The following is a 20,371-nucleotide window of genomic DNA, read 5'->3' as shown; positions in this document are numbered from 1 at the left end:
AAATGCCTGATGCCAAAGTGGCGGGAGGAGGGTTTAAAAGACATGTGGGTGTTTGGAGAAGGGTGGGTAGGGGGGCTGACAGCTGTAGGATCACAGAAGAACCTGGTAGCTTCTGGAAAGAGAAGGATCTGGAATTAGTTGGGGTTAAGCAGTTTGTTGTGATGGTAAGGGTTAGGGGTCACGGATAGGAGAATGCATCATAAGTATAAAAGTATAAATGTGTGTTTGTTGTCTTTTGCGTGCAGGGGCCGGTTGCAGGACCGTGGGGAGTGTGAATTAAAAGAATGTGGAAATTTGAACTTTCTAAATGGTATGGGTGTTTCTCTTGCAATATCAAATCAGGGACAGATCATGTATAGAATGTATTTTTTGTTTAATGCCAGATGCAGTTATTTCTACACACTTATTCAAACCACTTCAAGGCATAGGTGTGATGTGGGAATTTTCAAATTATTTTGGAAGGTCCAAAATGTTTTTGTGGACAGCATCACCATGAGTCTGGCTGTTTCTACAGTGTCTTAAAATCAACTAATTGCTGCTTTGTTTCATGATCAACACACGATGACAGAGCAGAAGATGTCTGCTGTCCTTTTTTGTTTTGGAGTGCTCAACCACTTTTTGCCAGCACTGCATGTTTGTGAACATATGAGAAGAAATATTCATGGTCAGAGAGTGGTTTCGTTGTTAAGCTGGCTACTCAGCTTGTTTAAATCTATGATGTAGCTGTTTTATTCACTTTTTGACTGCGAGACTGTAAATGTTTCTTTTTGTCTTATTTTTCTTCTCCTTTCTTGTTTTGTTTTTTCATTCTTTCTTAAACCAAAGAGGCCAAAGTTTTGCCACACAGGAGAATATATTTGAATATTTAGTTGTTTCATAGCTGACTAACTGCTACACATCCACACATCCATTACGTAACTGATGTTGATTCATATGTTTAACCTCATTGAGATTGGATTGGAGTATCAGTATTCAACATAGGCTGAGGGAGTTGATATAAGACTGCAAAAAATAAATAAATTATATTCAAAGCTGGAATTGTGTTTGATTAAAAAAGAAATGCATTTGATTCTTTCTCCATTTGCCCGAATTGCTCTTTCAGCTGAGTCAGGCTTCTTTTTCTGTGTTTCTGTGCTTCTTCCGTCTTTTAAATATTATCAGAGAAATTAGTCAGAGATCATATTGATTTAAGTGGCTGTCCTCAAATGATTTGTTAAAGAACTAAATACTTTTGAAGCAAATTTCATTTCCTTATTCTGTGGACAATTAAAAGAAGAGTAATTTTTCCTATGTTGAATTTACACCCTTATGTCCACCGGGTGGCCATAATCCATCTACTACAGAACAAGTGGCAATAGTACTAAAGTGGGGTATGTGTGTTTCCTGTGCCAGCATGGTGGTCGGATTATTTACTAGACATCAGCACGTTTCAATTCTACAATGAAATTCTCTTTATAAGTTTAAAGCTATACATTGAAGATTTCACTCAATAACAAGTATTATCAGCAAATTGTACACTACAAATGCATTAACCACTACCTATGTGTCAAACTCACGTCTACAGACTTTGTGCATCAATAAAAACTAGACAATTCGACAAGACTTACTTGGTTGGGTATCCATTATTGTCTGTTCTCTCAATGAACTATTTATCCTGACATACGGTATGTACGTTCACATACCTGCAATATAAGTTATCTAATAATTTTGTACTAGAACCATTAAAACAGTACCCAACAACTTTGAAAAAGCAAAGAATGCAGGCTAAATTTTGCCTGGTTTAATTTGAAAAATGTAGGACCGGAAACAGTCTGCTATCCTTGGTGGCTACTGGCTACGTAACGCTAGCTCATTCTGCTGCCTGCATCTTGCTCCTCGGCCAAACACAAGAAGCTGCATTTACCCGGCTCATAATAAGTGTCTTGCTCCGTTTAGTATATTGTTTAAGTAATGTAGAATGGCGTCGGGCTTTGGGAAGATTGTCGTCGGTACTTATGTGGAAATAAAGCGCAGTGATGGTAAGTTTCACCCTGTCTAATTCCTTTCCCGTCGCACTGTGTAAGTTGTTTGGGGATCTTTGTTGCTGCGGTGCTGTTGAATACAGCAACCGTGTTCCTAGCCGCAGAGCGTAACGTTCACGTTAGCTGCACGGAAACGTTAATATTAGCTGTCAGGGCGGAGTGCCTCAACATGGCCAAAGCCTTTGAATGAGCTCTTACCTTTTGTTAGCTACCCTCCATGCGAATTCAAGGTACATTTGCCGTTTGTTCATCGCTTGACAACAGCAGATGCTTTTAATTAGAATGTATTAAACCTAAAACATGAACGTTAGTGTAACCGTAGAACATAACCTGAAGCATTCATTCTAACAAGGAATTAGCTAAGCTAGCTAAATTGCTAACCGCGCTAACGCTAGTTCGATGGAGCAATATTAGCTTGTGTTTGGCTAAATGGCTAACGCTAGCTAACGTTACCGGCTTTGCGTCACCAACCCATCCACGATCCATCAAGTTAACGAATACCTTGGCCTTTGGCTGTATGTTCTGCCGCATGTTGTTAATTCATAACTAAATGTTTCTTGAACTAATGTTCACTTGATTAGTTGGTTGTAAATATGCATTGGGTGTTATGGAAACCCTCTAATTGTCTAAATTTTCTACATGGATTCAATTTTAAGCAATAGCACAGACTTGACTTATCTCTAGACCGTTGTAACATTGGTTTGACAGATTGCAGTTTTTAAAAAGTCTTTCATACGGTCATCGCTGGTGACGAGACATGGAAACGTTTTGTCAGGATAATGTTAGCAAGACAATCAAACAAAAACAGTAGTGAATGAAACTACCATGGCAGTTGTGTACTTAGTACAGAAGTACTGCACATTGCCATCTGGAAGAACTTTGTATTACATTACCTTTACTTAAGCTACAGTTTATTTTGAAGTAGACAGTGATAGGGGGAGTCGGGTAGTTGTATGACTCTTCTCTTTGTGAATGACAGCTTTATTCTGCCAGCCTTGTGTAGTTGTACAGCATTACTTCAGGGCCTGAAGCCAAAGATGACTGAAAAGTTTGTGTCATTTTTTCTGGCCCTTCCAGGATTAGGCTACACCCAGTGATAATGTTAGGCAAAAACCCTTACACAACAAATTGTCTGTTAAACAAAGCACTGGTTTGAGAGCAAACCGTTTGAAACTGTTGGAAAGGGTGTGTTTTTAACTGTTGTATCCCTGAGGCAATTGCTTATACTGTGCTCACTAACCTAAGACCAGGGCAGGGGAGCAGTAGCGAGGGAAGCGGTTCTGTCTTTCCATTTCCCTGCTGGTTGGTGTTGCATCCAGAGTAGGGATTGCCCGATCTCTGGGGGGTTGGTGGCGGGGCTGGTTCAGATTCAAGCCAGATTCAGGCCATTAGCCACCACCCCATCTGTTGCAGCCAGCTCCCTCAATTCTGCCAGGACTCTCTCTTGCTTAATCTGGGTCTTTTTTCACTTCCACCATCAGGCCTTATAAGAGCAAGAGCTCACAGAAAATAATTTTGCTGTTAAGAAGATGACCTAAAGTTATTGCTCACTGCATCATTCTTAGCTATGCTGTTTTTATGGCAGTTTTAGTTTTCTGTTGAATGATGCACACAGATGATTTTTTGTTAATGAGCATTCATTTTTGTAATAGTGTAGTGTCTCGAAAGGTAGACTTATAGAAAAGTTAGTGCTTATGGCCTGCATAATTTTCTCGATCTGTGACATGTTGACACAGTTTCATCAATGGATGCCCTTTGTTTTGTAGTGAAGCTGATGCTCCTAAGGCTTTGTTTGTTCCTTAGGCTTAGCAGAGCTTGAAACACCCTCTCCTAAGCCCCTTTAACTATTGGGAGGTGTCAGTTTAATCATCCAGCCAGATTTTAGCATAAAAGTGGGACACAGTGGACACAGTGCATTCAGTTACAATAAATCTGCACATCAGCTGCTGTAAGACATGACTTAGCCTATACCCAATGTGACAAGGAATTGGAATAGACAGTTTGTATGCCAGAAAGGGTCTGCAAAGCCAGGTCACTGTTTTGTTTCGACACACAACAGTACGCCTGGAATTTGTAGGTATAATGTTTCTGCCACAGGACAATTACCATGCCATTGACCCTATCTGGGGGCTTTTAAATTGAGCATAAATGATTAATGGTAAAACCATGAGATGCGTGACAGAAAGTTTATCAATTCTGTTTTTGTTTTTCTTGTTTGATAAACAGTATATTTCGTATTTTGTGTAGTTATTAGGGTTATAGCAAGAAATACAGTTTAATCAATAACATTGTGCCACTCTGCCTTCTCTGGACATGTAGTGAGAAAGTTTCCAACTAAAATAAACGCTGTCTTGCTGATGACATAGAGCTAGTTTTGGAGGCTGTTCAGACCTGGTATCAACATGTGGTTTTCGTGATTGGATCACAAGTGGACAGCCTTAACTACAGGTCTGAACGCTCCCAGGACGGACTGAAGACGCGTTCAGATCTGATCACTCAGGCCGCATACGGAGGTGGTCTGGGTTGCATTTATCCACATACATCTGGTAGTTTGAACGCACATGCGTATGGGCCACATTAAGCACCGCCCAATCTCCCTGTATCCATGGCGAAGATCATGCAGATACAGGAAGACCTCTCCTTTCATTCCTATCTGTTTTAACATTTCTCCGCTGTGTCTCTCAAATCGTTTTTTACATTTTTTTTCTCATGTCACTCCGGCTGTGTAAACGGAGTCTCGTATTTTCACGCACAGTTACCATAAAGTATAAACTACATCTTCACATTACATGCCGTGAACAACACGGGCAGGACTATAACCCACGTGCAGATCTTCATAGGTTATAATAACGCAGCGCGGGGAGGAGCCCGACATTTCTTAACGTTGATCTGTGAGTTAAACACGTGGATCTGTCTGTCACTGTTAACTGAGACTTTGTAAGGGCGCAGCAGCTCTCCCCCTCTCTGTGCTTCATATTATTATATGATAAGTCTAATGAAGGAGACTGAACCTCCGTGTTTATTTGCACACAGAGCGGGAAAGTGAGATCCGATCACAAGTGGTCACTAAAGACGCATTCGAGGGGCTCGTTAATGCAAGGTGAGAACTGCAGGCTTAGAGCTGTCCACTTGTGATCGGATCACCCAGGACAGATGCGTAATACCAAATGTGAACAGGGCCTTGGTGTCCATAGGTCTCTAGGCCTCTGGCTATAACAGGTTAGACAGGCCCCCTACATGCCATTGTTGTTATTTTGTCAATGCCTCTCCTCTCAGGTCCTAAAGTATGCCCCATTGGTAACTGCACATTTCCATCAGCATTTCCTTGCCAAGAATTCCTTTTCATGCTAAATTGCTCTTACAGTTACATTATGAGTTTATCATGTATTAAACCCCAGTATTTTGGCTGGATATTCTGCCCACTACAGTGTACATACTTAAACGCCTGTCAGGTTGTCGACCTTGTAAAGTGCTGTAGTTTGATTGCCCTATGCTTTTCTGTGATTCCCACTAGGATAGGCAAAACTAAACTGTTGATATGAAAGTGTTTCAAATGGTATACTTTGATCAGCTCTAAATCTCTGCTGGATGTAATGTCAGGTAACAAGTGTTTTTCACACAAGTAGAACAGAGGAAGTTGTTGGTCCCACTTTGGTCACCAGTTAACAAAGCAGCATTTGGTTAAATCTGGCCGTAGGTGTGTATGAAACCACAGAAAGGCTGCTTTGGTTCTCGAACGTGAACACTGTCATTATTGGAAACCAGTCACATTTCCTCCATGTTTTTTTTTTACCAACCACAATCTTTTAGCAGGAAGCAGCCGTGGTTTGGAGGGCCTTGTCTGATCATCTGTTGTCTCAGAATTTTCTCTGAGTGCTGCAGTCACTGTTGCCGTTTCTAAGGACTCCTGAAGAAGGATGTAACACCCAGCACATGCCTGTGGTTGCAGCAAACTTAAAGGAAATGAGAGAGAAGAGAGATGCATGCACAGACAAAAAGTGGAAAATGAAAGAAAAATAATAAATGGAGAAACCAAACAAATGCAGAAACTTCAGACAGGGCACAAGGAGTGACTCACTGATTTAGATATGAAAATCATGTGTCATATAGTCAGTACTTCAGTCCCCCCGAAATCTCCGTCTGATTGAGCACTTACAGGAGATTTTGCACTGTTCTTCTTCATCGAGTATATCTTTTTGGAGGAAATGTGCAGCCTATTTGACACATTGTTAAAAATAGTGTTGATGTGAATCAAACCTTTAAACCAAGTAATGTTTGCCAAAGCAGATAGACTTGAAAGGTTGTACGATCCCAACAGTGTTTTATTGTGAAGGGAGAACATTTTGCTTCTTGATCTAACGAAGCAGTTTTAATGAGCAGATGTTATCAGTGTTGTAACTTGTGGCCTTGTGCTTGGCCTGGACATTGTACACAGATATATATATAGTACAATAAATAATTTATCAAAGGCTTTGTCATCAAAATGGTCAAATATCTGTTGATTCATTTAAAATCCAGCTTACTCTTGCTTGTTTCTAAAAAAAAATTATATTCACATGATGTAACTTGCTATTTTTGTGTGTAAAATGTACTCCTTAATCCTCGACTGTGTCATATAGGCCTACAGTATTGTCTCATCATTGTACATAATACAGCAGAGAGACAGTACGCGATACTGTAGAAATATTGCCCATGCTCAAAAAAGAGCTTAGCATTTAGTTTGCTTCATTTTCAATTGACACCAGAACTGCAGTAAGTTAACTGGGGAGAGGGGTTTATTCATTTTGTGAAATCTTCCCTCTAAAACCAGAGACGTGTGTTCTTAAAAGTGCTCAGTGCAAAGTTTTTACTCCAAACCCTCTCACTGAAAAAGCTTTTGCTTGTTTTACATTTTTGTCAATATAAAACCATTTTAAGGTAAATCAGAGAAATGTTTAGCAGCTGAGAACACTAAAAGCATCTTTGCTTGCTCGCTCCCTGTAAGGCTCTGAATAATACATTAAGGAACATGGTGTTTCCCTGGATTGTGCTGGGAATTTACAGCCTACTGTCAGATCCACATAGACAATGATGGGAGGGTTGAGCAGGCACTTTACAGCTGGTATTATTACGCTGCAGACAGAGAGGCGGGGAGAAGCATTCAGGCAAGAGGCAGCTGTGCGTGTTGCCTCTAATATCAGTGATTCTCTCCACCGGGTCATTATCAAACCTCACTGTCAGATCTTACTGAGATTAGCCTCTGTGTTTTGCCATGCTGTAAGTTAAAACCTGAATAACCCAATCGCGTTCATGTTTTTGTCTTTTTCAAGATGATTTTTTTTTGGCTTTTGCCTTTTTTTAGATGGGACAGCTATAGAGAGTAGAGATAGACTGATATGGTTTTTTCAGGGCCGATACCGATACCGATTATTAGTAGTCAAGGAGGCCGATAACCGATATTTGAAGCCGATATTCATTTGCAATAAAAGTGAAAATATTGGTGTCAAAATTTTGAATAATACAAAATCCAACACTTAACTTTGTTTAAATGCCTTTAAGCATATATATCAGAGCCAAAATAACCCAGTTTTAAATTGATCTCTTATCGGCCATCGGATTTAAAAAAAAGGGGGGTTGGGAGGAGAGAGTGGTGGATGACATGCACCAAATGATCGGCAGACAGGGAGTTGAACCTGCGACTGTAGCCTCTGTACATGTGGCGCCTGCTCTACCAACTGAGCTAAACCAGCGCCCCGCATCCACATGTTTGAGGTGGAAATTTCAAAATAATATGGTCTGTAGGTTAGTGTTAATGTGAGCACAAATATAACTTAGTTTTCTAACTCATAATTTCACCCTGTGCTGTGTACCACTGGTTTCTTCTTTTTTAGTGTTGCCAGATGATATGATTGAATTCTGCATGTCTGTCTGGCTGTCAGATTGTCTATCTATTTATTTTATTATCTTAGGCACTGATCTATATTATACTGCCACCAACACCCACTATTTTCATTAGTGCAGCTAATAGTGCAGTATTTCATATATAACTTGCTGCATTATTCATTTAGGTAATTACAGATTGCATTGAATCATTGATTTGGACTATAAAAACATTGGTAATGATAATATGAAGTTGAATCATTGAAGAATGGTTAAAGATATAAAACAATATATGTAATCACAGCCATGCCCTTTTTGTGTTACTTCGGATAGGTAAGAAGATAATGCTACACAGAACCTGAACTGACAGTGAGGCTGTAGCCTGAAATATGAGCACAGCAAATCAGGGTGTCCTCACAAAGATACAGATATAATCTACCACATCCTCAAACACGTCATCTTTGTCAGGTTTCAGACCTTTCTCTTTTTCCAGGTCACATGTAGATCTAATTTGGCAGTACTGTACAGATCTGATCAGGCTTTGGTAATTTGGCCATTACCTTGCTAATGTGCAAACTAAGGTATTAGTTAAATCCATCTTACGTTAACCTGTGTGTGTGTGGTGTGTGTGGTGTGTGTGTTAGAGAAAATGAGAGGGAAGTATAATACATTTGTTTAATGTATATAAATTGAATTATCCTTGACATGTATTTCATTACTGAAACTTGCGGTAGTGAATTGCATGTGAAGGGCCAATGACGCTCAACTTATCAACAATTTAAATAGTGCCACCAATTTTGCAAAAGCCCTGGATTGGGACGTTTGTCAGCAGCACCTTGAAGTTTTAGTGTCTGCCTTTCTGATGTTTCCCATGTCTATGACACTTTCACAGGACGAATACATCAGGCAATGGTGACCTCACTGAATGAGGACAACGAGAGCGTCACAGTGGAGTGGATAGAAAATGGAGACACCAAAGGGAAAGAGGTAAACCACCATTTATTGCCCCACAAAGCGTCATCACAATGTGCTTTTGTTTTCCACAGCAATGCATTCTGTGATTATCAGACAACCAACCTGCACGTACGACAGTTCCACCATACATGATGTGCATTAGCTTACACAGCCTGCAACTCCGGTCATATGTTCCACACAGTGTACATGTGACACAAATCATATTGTCAGACTCTTTCCAGTGCACGGCCCTACTTAGGCTTCCAAAACATGGATGCAACTTCACCAAACTTTGATGTATAAAAAAAAACAACATTCAAGGGCGAAAGATGGCAAGTAAAGCTGCTGGTCTTTTGGACCGGTGTCTGAATTAAGACGGATTATTTTAGTAAAAGTAAAAATGATCCTCTAATGTTTGCTTTATTTTAACACCCTTGGCTGAGTTAATGCAAGTCCAGGGCAAGCCCTATATTGTTGGTGTTAAAGTGAAAGTTAAGATGCAAGTCTCTTTTATTTTCTCGCGCCATCATCAAAGTAATTAAATCAGGACTCAAATCCAAACCTCTTCTGTGTACTGGTTCGCTTAGATGGAGACCTGTTCAAGTTCACATATTAAAATGTTATTATAGAAACAATTAAAAAGTGTAAACCCCACTTTTCTATGTACAGCACTCGATCTGGTGGATTTTATTCAGCTTCGTATACATGAATCTCTGCTTTGTTAGAAAAGCACTATATGTATTTTTTGCCCATGAGTGGAGTTAAAAAATACCCACTGTCTTTCATTCATTCGTCAGTTAATTGACATACATGTGACCTGTCGGTATGCGTTTCTGCACAGATTGACTTGGAGAGTATTTTTGCACTTAACCCCGATGTGGCTCCAGATGAGGAAATTGCCCCTAGTCCAGAGACTCCACCCCCACCTACGCCCACATGTGTGAAGGTCAACAAAATTGCAAAGGTAAGTACCAGTATGTTCCCTTACAAATCGGTGTGATGTGATTTTGATTTGTTAAAGAAAAAGAAAAAGTACAACCTTCATTTACAGTAGAGCCAGAGCTCATCTAAAGTGCTCAGACTTGCTCGAGTAGTTGGCTGCAGTTTGTTGGACCTTAATATAGAACCTGGATCCGTCTAAGTAAGCAACTAATTGGTCCTGTTAAGTACACTGTGTATGGTTCACAGAAGATTAGGGTCGTAATGCCATGTAAACAGTGGGATTATTTAGGTAAATATTGCTCATGTGATTTAGACTAATGTGCAGTACAAATTTATTTTTCAGCTTTAAGGCGAAAAATATGTTTTGTACTTGTACTTGTCTTATACTTACAATGTGCAGTTTAATGGGCCAGTAATGTGATCTGTCGATCTAATAGGCTGCTGTAACGGCCTGTAATGATTTTATAATTGATTTGATTGTGTTGCTTCTTAAGCTGTAAAGTGGATTCAGTGTTCAAACAAATCCATGATCTGTGCAGGAATCATCCTAACAAAAAAACATACAGGGGGCTGTAGCCTTTTATAATTAAGACATGGTCTGCTCTAGTTTCTTTTTTAAAGGCACTTCATGATGTGTGCAGTGTCATCACGAACTGTGTGTTAATAAAGGAGTCCTGTGTACTCGGCACTAATCTTACTCTCAGGCTTTGTCTATTTCTGTGTCTCTGCATAGCAGAGAAGGCAGGAGATGTTGAAAACTGAAGATAACTATGTCTTTCTTTTCTCGGATCCTGAGCAGCTATGAAATCCTTTACATAAAAGCCAATCGAGGAATCATTTGACCCAAATCCTTTTATTGAAGAATCTCTGATCTCATCCTCTCTTTATTACCTGTTGCTTTTGTTTTTTCTTGCAGAACCGCCGGACGATAGCACCTGTTAAGAATGACACTCCGTCCAGGGATAATAGAGGTTTGTATCGTGCAGTTCTCTGGGAATTGTTAAATCATCCTCATATCATACTTACATTATTCTCAAATCTAAATGAAGTTAGAAGCCATAAAAATGCCAGTAAAACATACAAAACACACCAGTAAATATCAGATTATTGGGGCATTTTAGACCAGACCCTTTATTTCTCAACACTTATACAAGTGGTAACTATTCCACCACTAAACCTCACACATATAAACCCTTTATGTCACAATCTTTTATGACTAATCAGTATGACTAATGTTCGCTGTGGATTAGCTAAGCTACTTTCTACTCCTACTGCATCGATAGGTTAATTGGCTGTACGCACCATCTCTTCCAGCATCTAAAAGAAACAATTGTTAATGTTTATTAGCTCCACCTCCGTCATGATCCGCTAAATATCATTGCCATAGTTTGAATATAAAAAACAAAACAAAAGAAGTAACAACACAGAAACTCCACGTAGCTTATTAATGTATAAATGCTAACAATGGTGTAGGCTACAGTTTAGGCCCTGCATAGATTGAATGTAGAAGAAAAGTCAGCCTTGATACAGCTGTCCTGCAATAAACCCTCCTTTTATAAAGACTGTCAAGTTCAGTTTTTGTTCATATAACGCAGGTTATGACTCAACTTTATGATCGTTGAAGAGGGCATGGTTTTATGGTGCTGTGGTTATATAGAGAAGTGGTTGTGGTACTTAGTCGCTCTTCTCAATATAATATGGTGGAGAAAATAACAAACAGCTTCCATAAGGACGAGAAAATCAACAATTTTGGGAGAGAACAGATTTAATACAAAGATAAAAAATATTAAAAATACAACTTTAAAACCTCAAAGTGATGTGTTGCACCGTGCATTTTAAAAGTTGTCTTTTTAATCTTTGTGCTTTTGATTTTGACAGGGATCCCCACTCGGGCCAGACCCACGCAGCCCCAACAACCAGAGCCTGCACCACCACCACCTCCTCCTCCATCGCAGCAGCCTGCACCGCCCACTCAAGCTCAGACACAACAGCAACTGCAGAATGGTATATTGGTCAAAACAATATGTTTTTTCTTTTATATAAACCTAAGCTCTGATCCCGCTGTGATCTTCCTTATAACATTAATATTTTCAGGAGAGTTAGCAGTTAGTTTAACCTTATCTCTGGGACTTTAAATGCAAATTCTGATATATTATTTAAAATTCTGTTGTAGAATGAAAAGTAAGAAATCCCATTAACTTTTGGGAAAAATATATATATATATAATCACAACTATTTAATGTGTCATGTTCTGTTGACCACATGTTTATCACAGAATCGTCACAACAACCGATATCCAGAAAGGAGCTCGGACAGCTTCGTATGTATCACCTGCATGTTTCCCCCGCCCTCAATGATTCGTGGTGATTCTAATAGAGCTCCCAATAGAAACTGAGAGTCCTCTAGTCTCACAAGAAGATAGCACACTAAATATGTCTGCTCGATGCTGTTCACAGCTGTGGCGTGGTGGTAAAGTAGCACAAACACAATCCATCCAGCAGACAGGCTTTCTGGGTATTAGACGGGCAGCTGCTGCAGGACAGCGCTGTCTTTTCCTGTTCTGATTTCTGCTGAGTCACACACAAGCACACGCTCGGAAAAGCCTGCAGCACCGCGGGTTACTCCTCAAGGCTCAGACGGCAACAATCAGCTTCTTCTTTATCAAGTTTTTCCTTCCAAGAGCTCACTGTCATTTAAGAGGAGGACGAGGAAAACGCCTTGTTCTCCCCTCTCACCCCTCAGCCCCCCCATTTCACCCACAGCCTGAGAGACACACAAGTAATGACGGCCCTTTCCCCGATGCTGACCCAGCTCATCTTCTGCTCCCAGATTAGAGCAGATTATTAATCCCTCTGCTCTAGTAGTGGATTCTCGGGGACTAGAGCCAGCAGGAGGCCACGACTGTATTACAGGGCTTCGGCCAGGCTTTGCAGTTTGAAGCTGGGGATGTAGCAGCGAGCCAGGGCTAATCAGATAACTCTTTGCTTTTTTATTAACTCTGTGAGCACCCAGCAGTGGCTTTTACTCACCTGTTTGTCATGTTATTTTGGTTACTAATAGTTTGTGATTGACCTAATCTGTGGTGTGCTGCGCTGGGAGATTTGGAATAACCTTCTGGATGAAATCTGGTGGATTAAAACAATTTTCTAATCATTTCTTTGAATGACCTACCTAATTTGAATTGCAGTGATTGCAGTAATACAAGGCGTAAACTCTAGTTGTAGCATTTACCTCGTCAACTTGTGATTCACAATGCAAATAAATCAACGGAGCGGATTTTGAACACACTGTAAAGGCCTTGTGTTGGTTATGTAGAGAAAGCAGCTAGTGTTATACTGGAGGCACTGTGTTCCAGCCACTGCATCCTGGTCTGTGCTTGAGCACAGTTCACTGTTCTGCTTTGTTGGAAATAGCCCAAGGTCCCCCTTCTGTTTGAAGGAAGATAAAAAAGGAAAGGCTGACTAAGAGAATGATACCATAGCCAAGGGGAAACGAGTGAGGAGAACAAGTAGAAGGAACAGCGTTGGAGTTGGATGAGAGAGGAATAGACCTTTTTACAAAGAGGCTCTGGGTATGTCCTGGTCCAGGCAGTGGAGTAACGGTTTCTCTTGTCTTTATGGCAGCGAGGAGGAAGTCAAACTGTGTGAAGGAGGTGGAGAAGCTGCAGGAGAAGAGAGAGAGGCGCCGGCTTCAGCAGCAGGAGCTCAGGGAGAAAAGAGCTCAGGTACATAAACATTACTCACCTTTTTTGTCCTCATTAATCAGTTGTGTTTATTTATTCTTTACAACCTCTTTGATCTAAACATTGTGATGCTACATTTTTAAATACAAGAGAATAATGTTCCTTACCTGGCACCTCACTTGGCTTCCTTCAGGAGGTGGATACCACCATCCCTAACTATGAGATCATGTACATGATCCGCGATTTCCGAGCCAGTCTAGACTACCGGCCTCTGACCACAGCAGATCTGGTGAGCAGAGCTTCTCTCCTGATTGTTAGATGTTTACCTACAGCATCAATCTAACAAATGTCTTTCACTGTTGTACGGTACAGATTGAGGAGCACAGAATATGTGTTTGTGTAAGGAAACGCCCGCTCAACAAGAAAGGTACGGTCTTCTATCATTAAAAAAAACAATGAAACGTTTCCTGTGAAGTATCAATTGAAATGTGAGTTTTGCCTCTGCTGGGTTCCAGAGTTGACTGTGAAGGATTTGGATGTGATCACCATCCCCAGCAAGGACGTGGTGATGGTTCATGAACCTAAACAAAAAGTTGACCTCACCCGATACCTGGAGAACCAGACCTTCCGCTTTGACTACGCCTTTGATGACAGCACCACCAACGAGATGGTTTACAGGTGTGCAGCAACAAATCAACAAACCGAGCAGAAGTTACACCTGTCAGATGTTGAGGATAGTGTGCTGAACATTAGAACATGTCTGTGTACAAAATGGTGGAGTAGGGAATGAAAGTGTGTTCTGTCTTATCCTGCAGGTTCACCGCCAGACCTCTAGTTGAGACCATTTTTGAGAGGGGCATGGCCACCTGCTTTGCCTATGGTCAAACAGGCAGTGGAAAAACACATGTGAGTTACGTGCAACGACTACTTCAGAAAGCAAACACCACTTCATGTTCTTGTTCTTGCTGCTTATATTGTTTTGTGTACTTTAGACCATGGGTGGAGATTTCTCTGGGAAGAACCAAGACTGCTCTAAAGGAATTTATGCATTAGCTGGTACGTCAATGAGCTGTGTTATTCTATTCTAGTTAGTAAAGTAATACAATTAGTTTTATTATGAAGTGTTTTGTTTTGCTCTGATGGCATTTTTAAATTCTCTCATCCCCTCCTGCAGCTCGGGACGTATTTCTCATGTTGAAGAAACCCAACTACAAGAAGTTAGATCTACAAGTGTACGCAACCTTTTTTGAAATCTACAGCGGAAAGGTGTGTCATCATTTGTTAAGTGTTTGCTTTGTTCTGTCATTTAAAAAAAAAAAGCCTTAACCCAGGCTGATCGTGGGTATGCTTTTGTAGGTGTTTGACCTGCTGAATCGTAAAGCTAAGCTGAGGGTGCTGGAGGATGGGAAACAGCAGGTGCAGGTTGTGGGACTTCAGGAGAAGGATGTCAAGTGTACAGAGGAAGTCCTGAAACTCATAGAAGTGGGCAACAGCTGCAGGTATCACAGCTTAAACTTTGTCAATGTAGAATTTAGTCTCATTGGTCATATTCCCTGTTCACAATGTTAAAGGCTTTCATTCATACAATTATTTCTCCTACAGTTGCTCGTGTTTTTACTCTCTTCAGCCATATTTGCCCCTTTTTTCATCTTTGTTCTCATTCCCAGGACATCGGGGCAGACATCAGCAAACGCCCACTCGTCCCGGAGCCACGCTGTATTCCAGATCATTCTTCGGAGGAAGGGGAAAATGCACGGCAAGTTCTCACTCATCGACCTTGCTGGGAATGAGAGGGGGGCTGACACGTCGAGTGCCGACCGCCAAACTCGTCTGGAGGGAGCTGAGATCAACAAAAGCCTGTTGGCCCTAAAGGTTTGTGGGCAGCGATGGCAGTACCTCGATTTTAGACTCTATTTACTGCTACTTTAGCTTTTTGAACAGGCAAAATAAAAGGATCCCAAAAGTCTTTATTCACAATGTAACGTATGTTTGCTGTCTTTGTCTCAGGAGTGTATCAGGGCTCTTGGCCGTAACAAGCCTCACACTCCGTTCAGAGCCAGTAAGCTCACCCAGGTCCTGAGAGACTCCTTTATTGGGGAAAATTCACGCACATGCATGGTTAGTTCATTGCCTTCATTATTACCATCCTATGGCAGCGTCATCATATTTCTACTACTTAGTAATAACTTCATTGATCTTCTCTCTCTCTGCACAGATTGCAACAATTTCTCCCGGTATGACATCCTGCGAGAACACCCTCAACACACTACGCTACGCCAACAGGTGGGAATATGTTGCCCCACCACAGTGATTTGGAAAATGAATTGTTGCCACAGGAAGCGACGGAAATATGCAATCAGAGCTCCTTTAGCCTCTCTGTAGTCCCCAGTGTCTTTTGAGTAGATTATCATAAGATGTACCGATGTTGTTGTTGTAAATTTCTCTGCTTACTCTCAGTAGTTCTGTCTGACTCTCTTGTATTCCTTCTCTCCTCTCCTTCTCCTGCTTTGTTTCCCCTCTTCTCTCCCGCCCTCCGCTCCTCTGTGCGCTGGTGTGGCTGGTGCCGCCGTGTAGAGTGAAGGAGTTTGGGATTAGTCCGTCGGACATCCCCTTCTCCCAGGGCGGTCAGGGGAATCGCCCTGACCACTCGCCCACCAATACCTTTGATTACGATGACTTTGCTGCTACCTCTCCCAGCAGGTCAAGCACTCTCCAAAGCACTGCACTGCACGCAACCACTAACACACACACACACACAGGGCATGTGCTCCTTGTAGATATTCATTACATTATCTTGCACATCGATGATAGCAGCCTTCATTCACTTAATCAGCTGTTCACTGTGGAAAACATCCACCATCGTCTTCTGCTTCCTGTTTCTCATCTGCATGATGTTCACACTTTTCATCCCTGCTGCAACCTGAGCTATCACCTTTATATTTGGCTACGCTGTGCACATAACAGTTCCCTTTTCACATCTGTCCATGTGGGTGTCTTTTATTTTTTTTTCTGTGTTACACCATCAGTGCTTTTGTTCAAGATGTCAGGGACGACTGTGGAAAAACAAATAGTGGAATAATAAATTAGAGTTCAAACATTTAACAGGCCAGCACAGTCGTCTTTCCCCGTGCATGATGTCTTTGTGTCACGATGCCACCATCCTGTCCTATTTGTGAACGCTTCCGACCCCACAGTTAACGTCACGTCACCAACTCAAACAGCAGCCATGTTCCGAGCGGGTCAGCTGTGTTGAGTGATCTTACCTGACCAGCTTGGTGTGTTTTCTCTGCAGGGTGAAGGAGCTGACGGTGGACCCCAACCAAATGATGGAGGGGGGTCGACCCAACATCCACGCCGTCAACCAGCTGGAGCTTTTGGACGAGGATTGGCTGAGTATCTCGCCGCAGAGAGACGACCTCAAGCTGCTCTGTGAGCAGAATGTGAGTACACAGGGTCTGTTCTGTCTTGTTACAATTTCATTTAGCAGACCAAAGCGACGAACATCTGAGAGATAAATACAGAGGACAATAAAGAAACTGTGTAAAATAAGCAGACAGAATTTTCAGTTTTTGGCTGATTGAATCAATTATTTACCTTTTATGTCAAACAGAAAAGTTGCTCAAGCATGATTTGAAAATGTAACACAGCCTTGCTTTTCCCCAAACTGTTCCCAACACATATACTGTTTCATAGACGGGTCATAAGCCTTCTATTAAGGGGTCTAAAGTTGTGGCAGCATGATAATCTTTAAATGTATAGCTCAGGAGCTTTATAATTGGCAGTAACACTTGATCTCATCTGTAAAATATTCGGGCAGGTTTCAAGGACCCAACGGACCTTGTTGCTTGTGAGAGTCAGATATGTGTTTCATCCAACGTGATCTAAAAGTGGACAGTGATGTCCAGTTTTTGCTCATTTCGAAACCACTTTAAACCTGTTTCTCTGTCCTTGTCGACCCTGTTTACCTGTTTCCCAGGAAGAGGAAGTGTCCCCGCAGCTCTTCACCTTCCACGAGGCAGTGTCTCAGTTAGTGGAGATGGAAGAGCAGGTCCTGGAGGACCACCGAGCTGTTTTCCAGGTCAGAACACTGAAGAAAACATACACACGTCTTTAATTAATTTCAGTACACTGATGAAGATTCACAGGCAGAATATTGGCATGTATAAACATTATATACATTCAATAAAAGCAGTATGTTGTATCCTTTTAAAACGTTTTGTCAGTAATGGCTAATGATTTACTTTATTAATTATTTCAAGGAAGCTTTACAAGAATAACAAAGGTCGTCCTTTGGCCCTGTGAAAAGTAAAAATGCACTTGTTTGTGTCCTCTGTGAGCAGGAGTCGATCCGATGGCTGGAAGATGAAAAGGTTCTGCTGGAGATGACAGAGGAGGTGGACTATGACGTGGAGTCGTACGCCACTCAGCTGGAGCAGATCCTAGACCAGAAGATAGAGATCCTCACTGAGCTCCGAGGTATGACTGAAGCACAGGATCGCATGTTGGCCCGTTGATGACAATGCGTCCTGCTCCAACAGAAACTGTTTTTATGACGATGTCTTTTCCTTTCCGCTCTTCCCTCCACAGATAAAGTGAAGTCATTCCGCTCTACACTCCAGGAGGAGGAGCAGGCCAGTAAGCAGATCAATCCCAAGAGGCCACGAGCTCTGTAGAGACATGAAGCTGAAGGAACTAAGTGGCACATACGACAACATAACCACTAGATGTTTGGCACAACGCGGGCTGTCACTAGCAGCTGTGAAAACACCAATAAAAGGACTGTCTGATGTACAAACAGGCTCAAGGAATTGCATTTGTTATGATCCCTCTCCTAACAAAACTGGCTGTTCACTCACTACGGTCTCGTTAGAAAACTCAAGAAGTGACAATAGTTTTATTTCCTTCCCTTTTAGTGGTTTATTTTTTATGGAGAGTGTTTAGTCTCCCTTCTCTTTTCTTCTTAAATTATTTTCTTTTATACTTGTTTGTACTTTCTTTGGACGGATTCTTTTTGACCTGGTTTCAGAAGATCTTCAATGAACATGTTTAAACGTTTACTGCACAAAACCAGTATTTGATTTCTGGTTGCTCTGGCTGACATGTCTGCATGTGAACTATGTAATAACGTATGTACGCCACTGTCCTCAGTTTACTCATGCTTTTGGGTCCTCAGTTGGTATTGTAAAGTCATAACTCATTGCAAACGGTCTCTTCCCGTTTTCCTTCCTTCTCAGAGCTTTTACCGGTTTGGAGGAAGCCTTTTACCATGCTGTGTTTCTTTCCTTGTGCCCCTGACAGGTTTTTACATGTAGTTTGCTTCAGTTTGTGCCATGTCATTTTATGTGGCAACTGACTTAAAAACTCTTACTTAATGTAAAACATGTTTTTCACCCCTGTTTAACACTTTGTTATAAAAATGAAACTAGAAAATCTGCTATTAATAAATGTATAGTGAAGACCACTGACCTACAATTGGTTACGTTGCTCAGTGTTTGCACCGGATGTAATGCTGGATGAATTAATAAAGATTCATGTGTTTCATTTCAAGGCCTTTTGTGACAATGAGTTAACTAGACAAATTGGCTGAGTAACTTCTTTAACCAACTTCTACCACCGTTGAGTACAAATGGATTAAATTATAGAACCCTCTGACAGTAGTCTGAGTTGAGTTTAGCATCACATTGCCCTTTTGCTAGATACAAGCAAATATCTCAGCAAATTTCATCTTGCTAAGTCCTCACATTTTGGTCAAATCAAATTCCCAATTACACTTGAAAAGTCAGATAATTAATGTATTATGATGCATTTAACTCAGTATTTGGGAGTGACCTGATGAATGAGGCTAGGGAAGCTATGTGTATCGGTATCCATGGAGATCTTCCCGCTTAAATTACAGTGTCAATTCTATCCCTCCGTCAGACTGACTTTACGTCATGCACTATAGTCAAGAGACGGTGACGTGTTTGTGCCTAAAGAATGACGCTGCGCATAACTGTTGAACGATATGACCGTTATTTCTTATCTTAATGTTGATCAAGCAGTAACTAGAAACTGAAATCTGCCTAATTAAAAAGTAAAGTTGTATACATCAAACAAGAAATTACATTGCGTCCAGTGACGTTTTATGTCAATAACACGGTTAGCAAGCACATCGGGTGTTTTTTTTAAATATCAAACGCTGTATAAAATCAGCAATCGTTACCACAAGCTAATTTAGTTTTATCTTAGCAGAATCATTTCTATAGTTTCGATGCGTTTTATTTTGAAAAGGTCTAACCGGAAACAGCATGCGACTATAACAGTGTCTAACTTGACGTAATCGGCGTCAACTGTAGTCATGACAAAGCTTTTTCACTCCATCAATCAAATTTTATTTGTATAGCGCCAAATCATAACCAAAGTTATCTCGAGACACTTTACAAAAGGAGCAGGTTGTTATATTATTTAAAGAGGGGCCCAAGATGAATCACCATGAGTAGCACTTAGCAACATTCGGCACATTGCCCTCTAGAGGTCAAAGTGAGTAACTACAACCGCAAATTGTAATTGCGTTATTACTGCACTGAATGTGATGATACAAACACGTTTTTCAGTGGGTTTTTTTTTTTAAACATGTCTTACATTTTTTGTACCAACTGCTTAAACTATAACTGCCTTGCTGTTGTATGCCTAAGGATGAAATGTAAGTGTTGCTGGGACAGGGTATACATTTGTAAATTGACACATTTGTAAAGAATAATATACCAGCAAAAACAATTACTTGAGTGGGTCTAAATGTAACAGGAAAGGTCACGCCAAAATCATTTTCAGACAAAATACAAGTCTCTTTTTCTGTGTTTCTCTGCAGAGGATGTGATTGCCAGTAGATCCCCCTTCGGGGTGGCAGAATAAAAATGTATGTGCGGGGTAAAGC

General features: G+C 41.0%; 1 protein-coding gene across 4 annotated transcripts; it reads left to right on the top strand.

The window, feature by feature from the left end:
* The first annotated feature begins 1,838 nt into the window (after nt 1-1,838).
* On the top strand, nt 1,839-18,999 carry LOC138610351 (kinesin-like protein KIF2A). 4 transcript variants are annotated; one of them, XM_069683089.1, is made up of 22 exons: nt 1,839-2,018; nt 8,773-8,867; nt 9,676-9,798; nt 10,693-10,747; nt 11,655-11,780; nt 12,052-12,096; nt 13,400-13,500; nt 13,652-13,747; nt 13,831-13,885; nt 13,974-14,136; nt 14,274-14,364; nt 14,451-14,514; nt 14,633-14,724; nt 14,815-14,957; nt 15,126-15,330; nt 15,466-15,576; nt 15,674-15,741; nt 16,033-16,158; nt 16,751-16,898; nt 17,435-17,536; nt 17,799-17,934; nt 18,046-18,999. In XM_069683089.1, the coding sequence occupies exons 1-22, from the start codon at nt 1,958-1,960 to the stop codon at nt 18,129-18,131; spliced, it is 2,292 nt and encodes a 763-aa protein (XP_069539190.1). In that variant the 5' UTR covers nt 1,839-1,957; the 3' UTR covers nt 18,132-18,999. The 4 variants fall into 4 exon arrangements, with proteins under 4 accessions (XP_069539190.1, XP_069539191.1, XP_069539192.1 ...); XM_069683090.1 differs by lacking the exon at nt 12,052-12,096; XM_069683091.1 differs by lacking the exon at nt 16,033-16,158.
* The last annotated feature ends 1,372 nt before the right edge of the window (nt 19,000-20,371 follow it).

The sequence above is a fragment of the Semicossyphus pulcher genome, unplaced genomic scaffold (genome assembly GCF_022749685.1).
Source record: "Semicossyphus pulcher isolate SPU_LCO1_2020_fin unplaced genomic scaffold, fSemPul1.0.p SCAF_6, whole genome shotgun sequence".
In the NCBI taxonomy this organism is placed as follows: Eukaryota; Metazoa; Chordata; class Actinopteri; order Labriformes; family Labridae; genus Semicossyphus; species Semicossyphus pulcher.
Note: the sequence above shows the minus strand (reverse complement) of the source record. Positions and strands in the feature narration are given on the sequence as shown.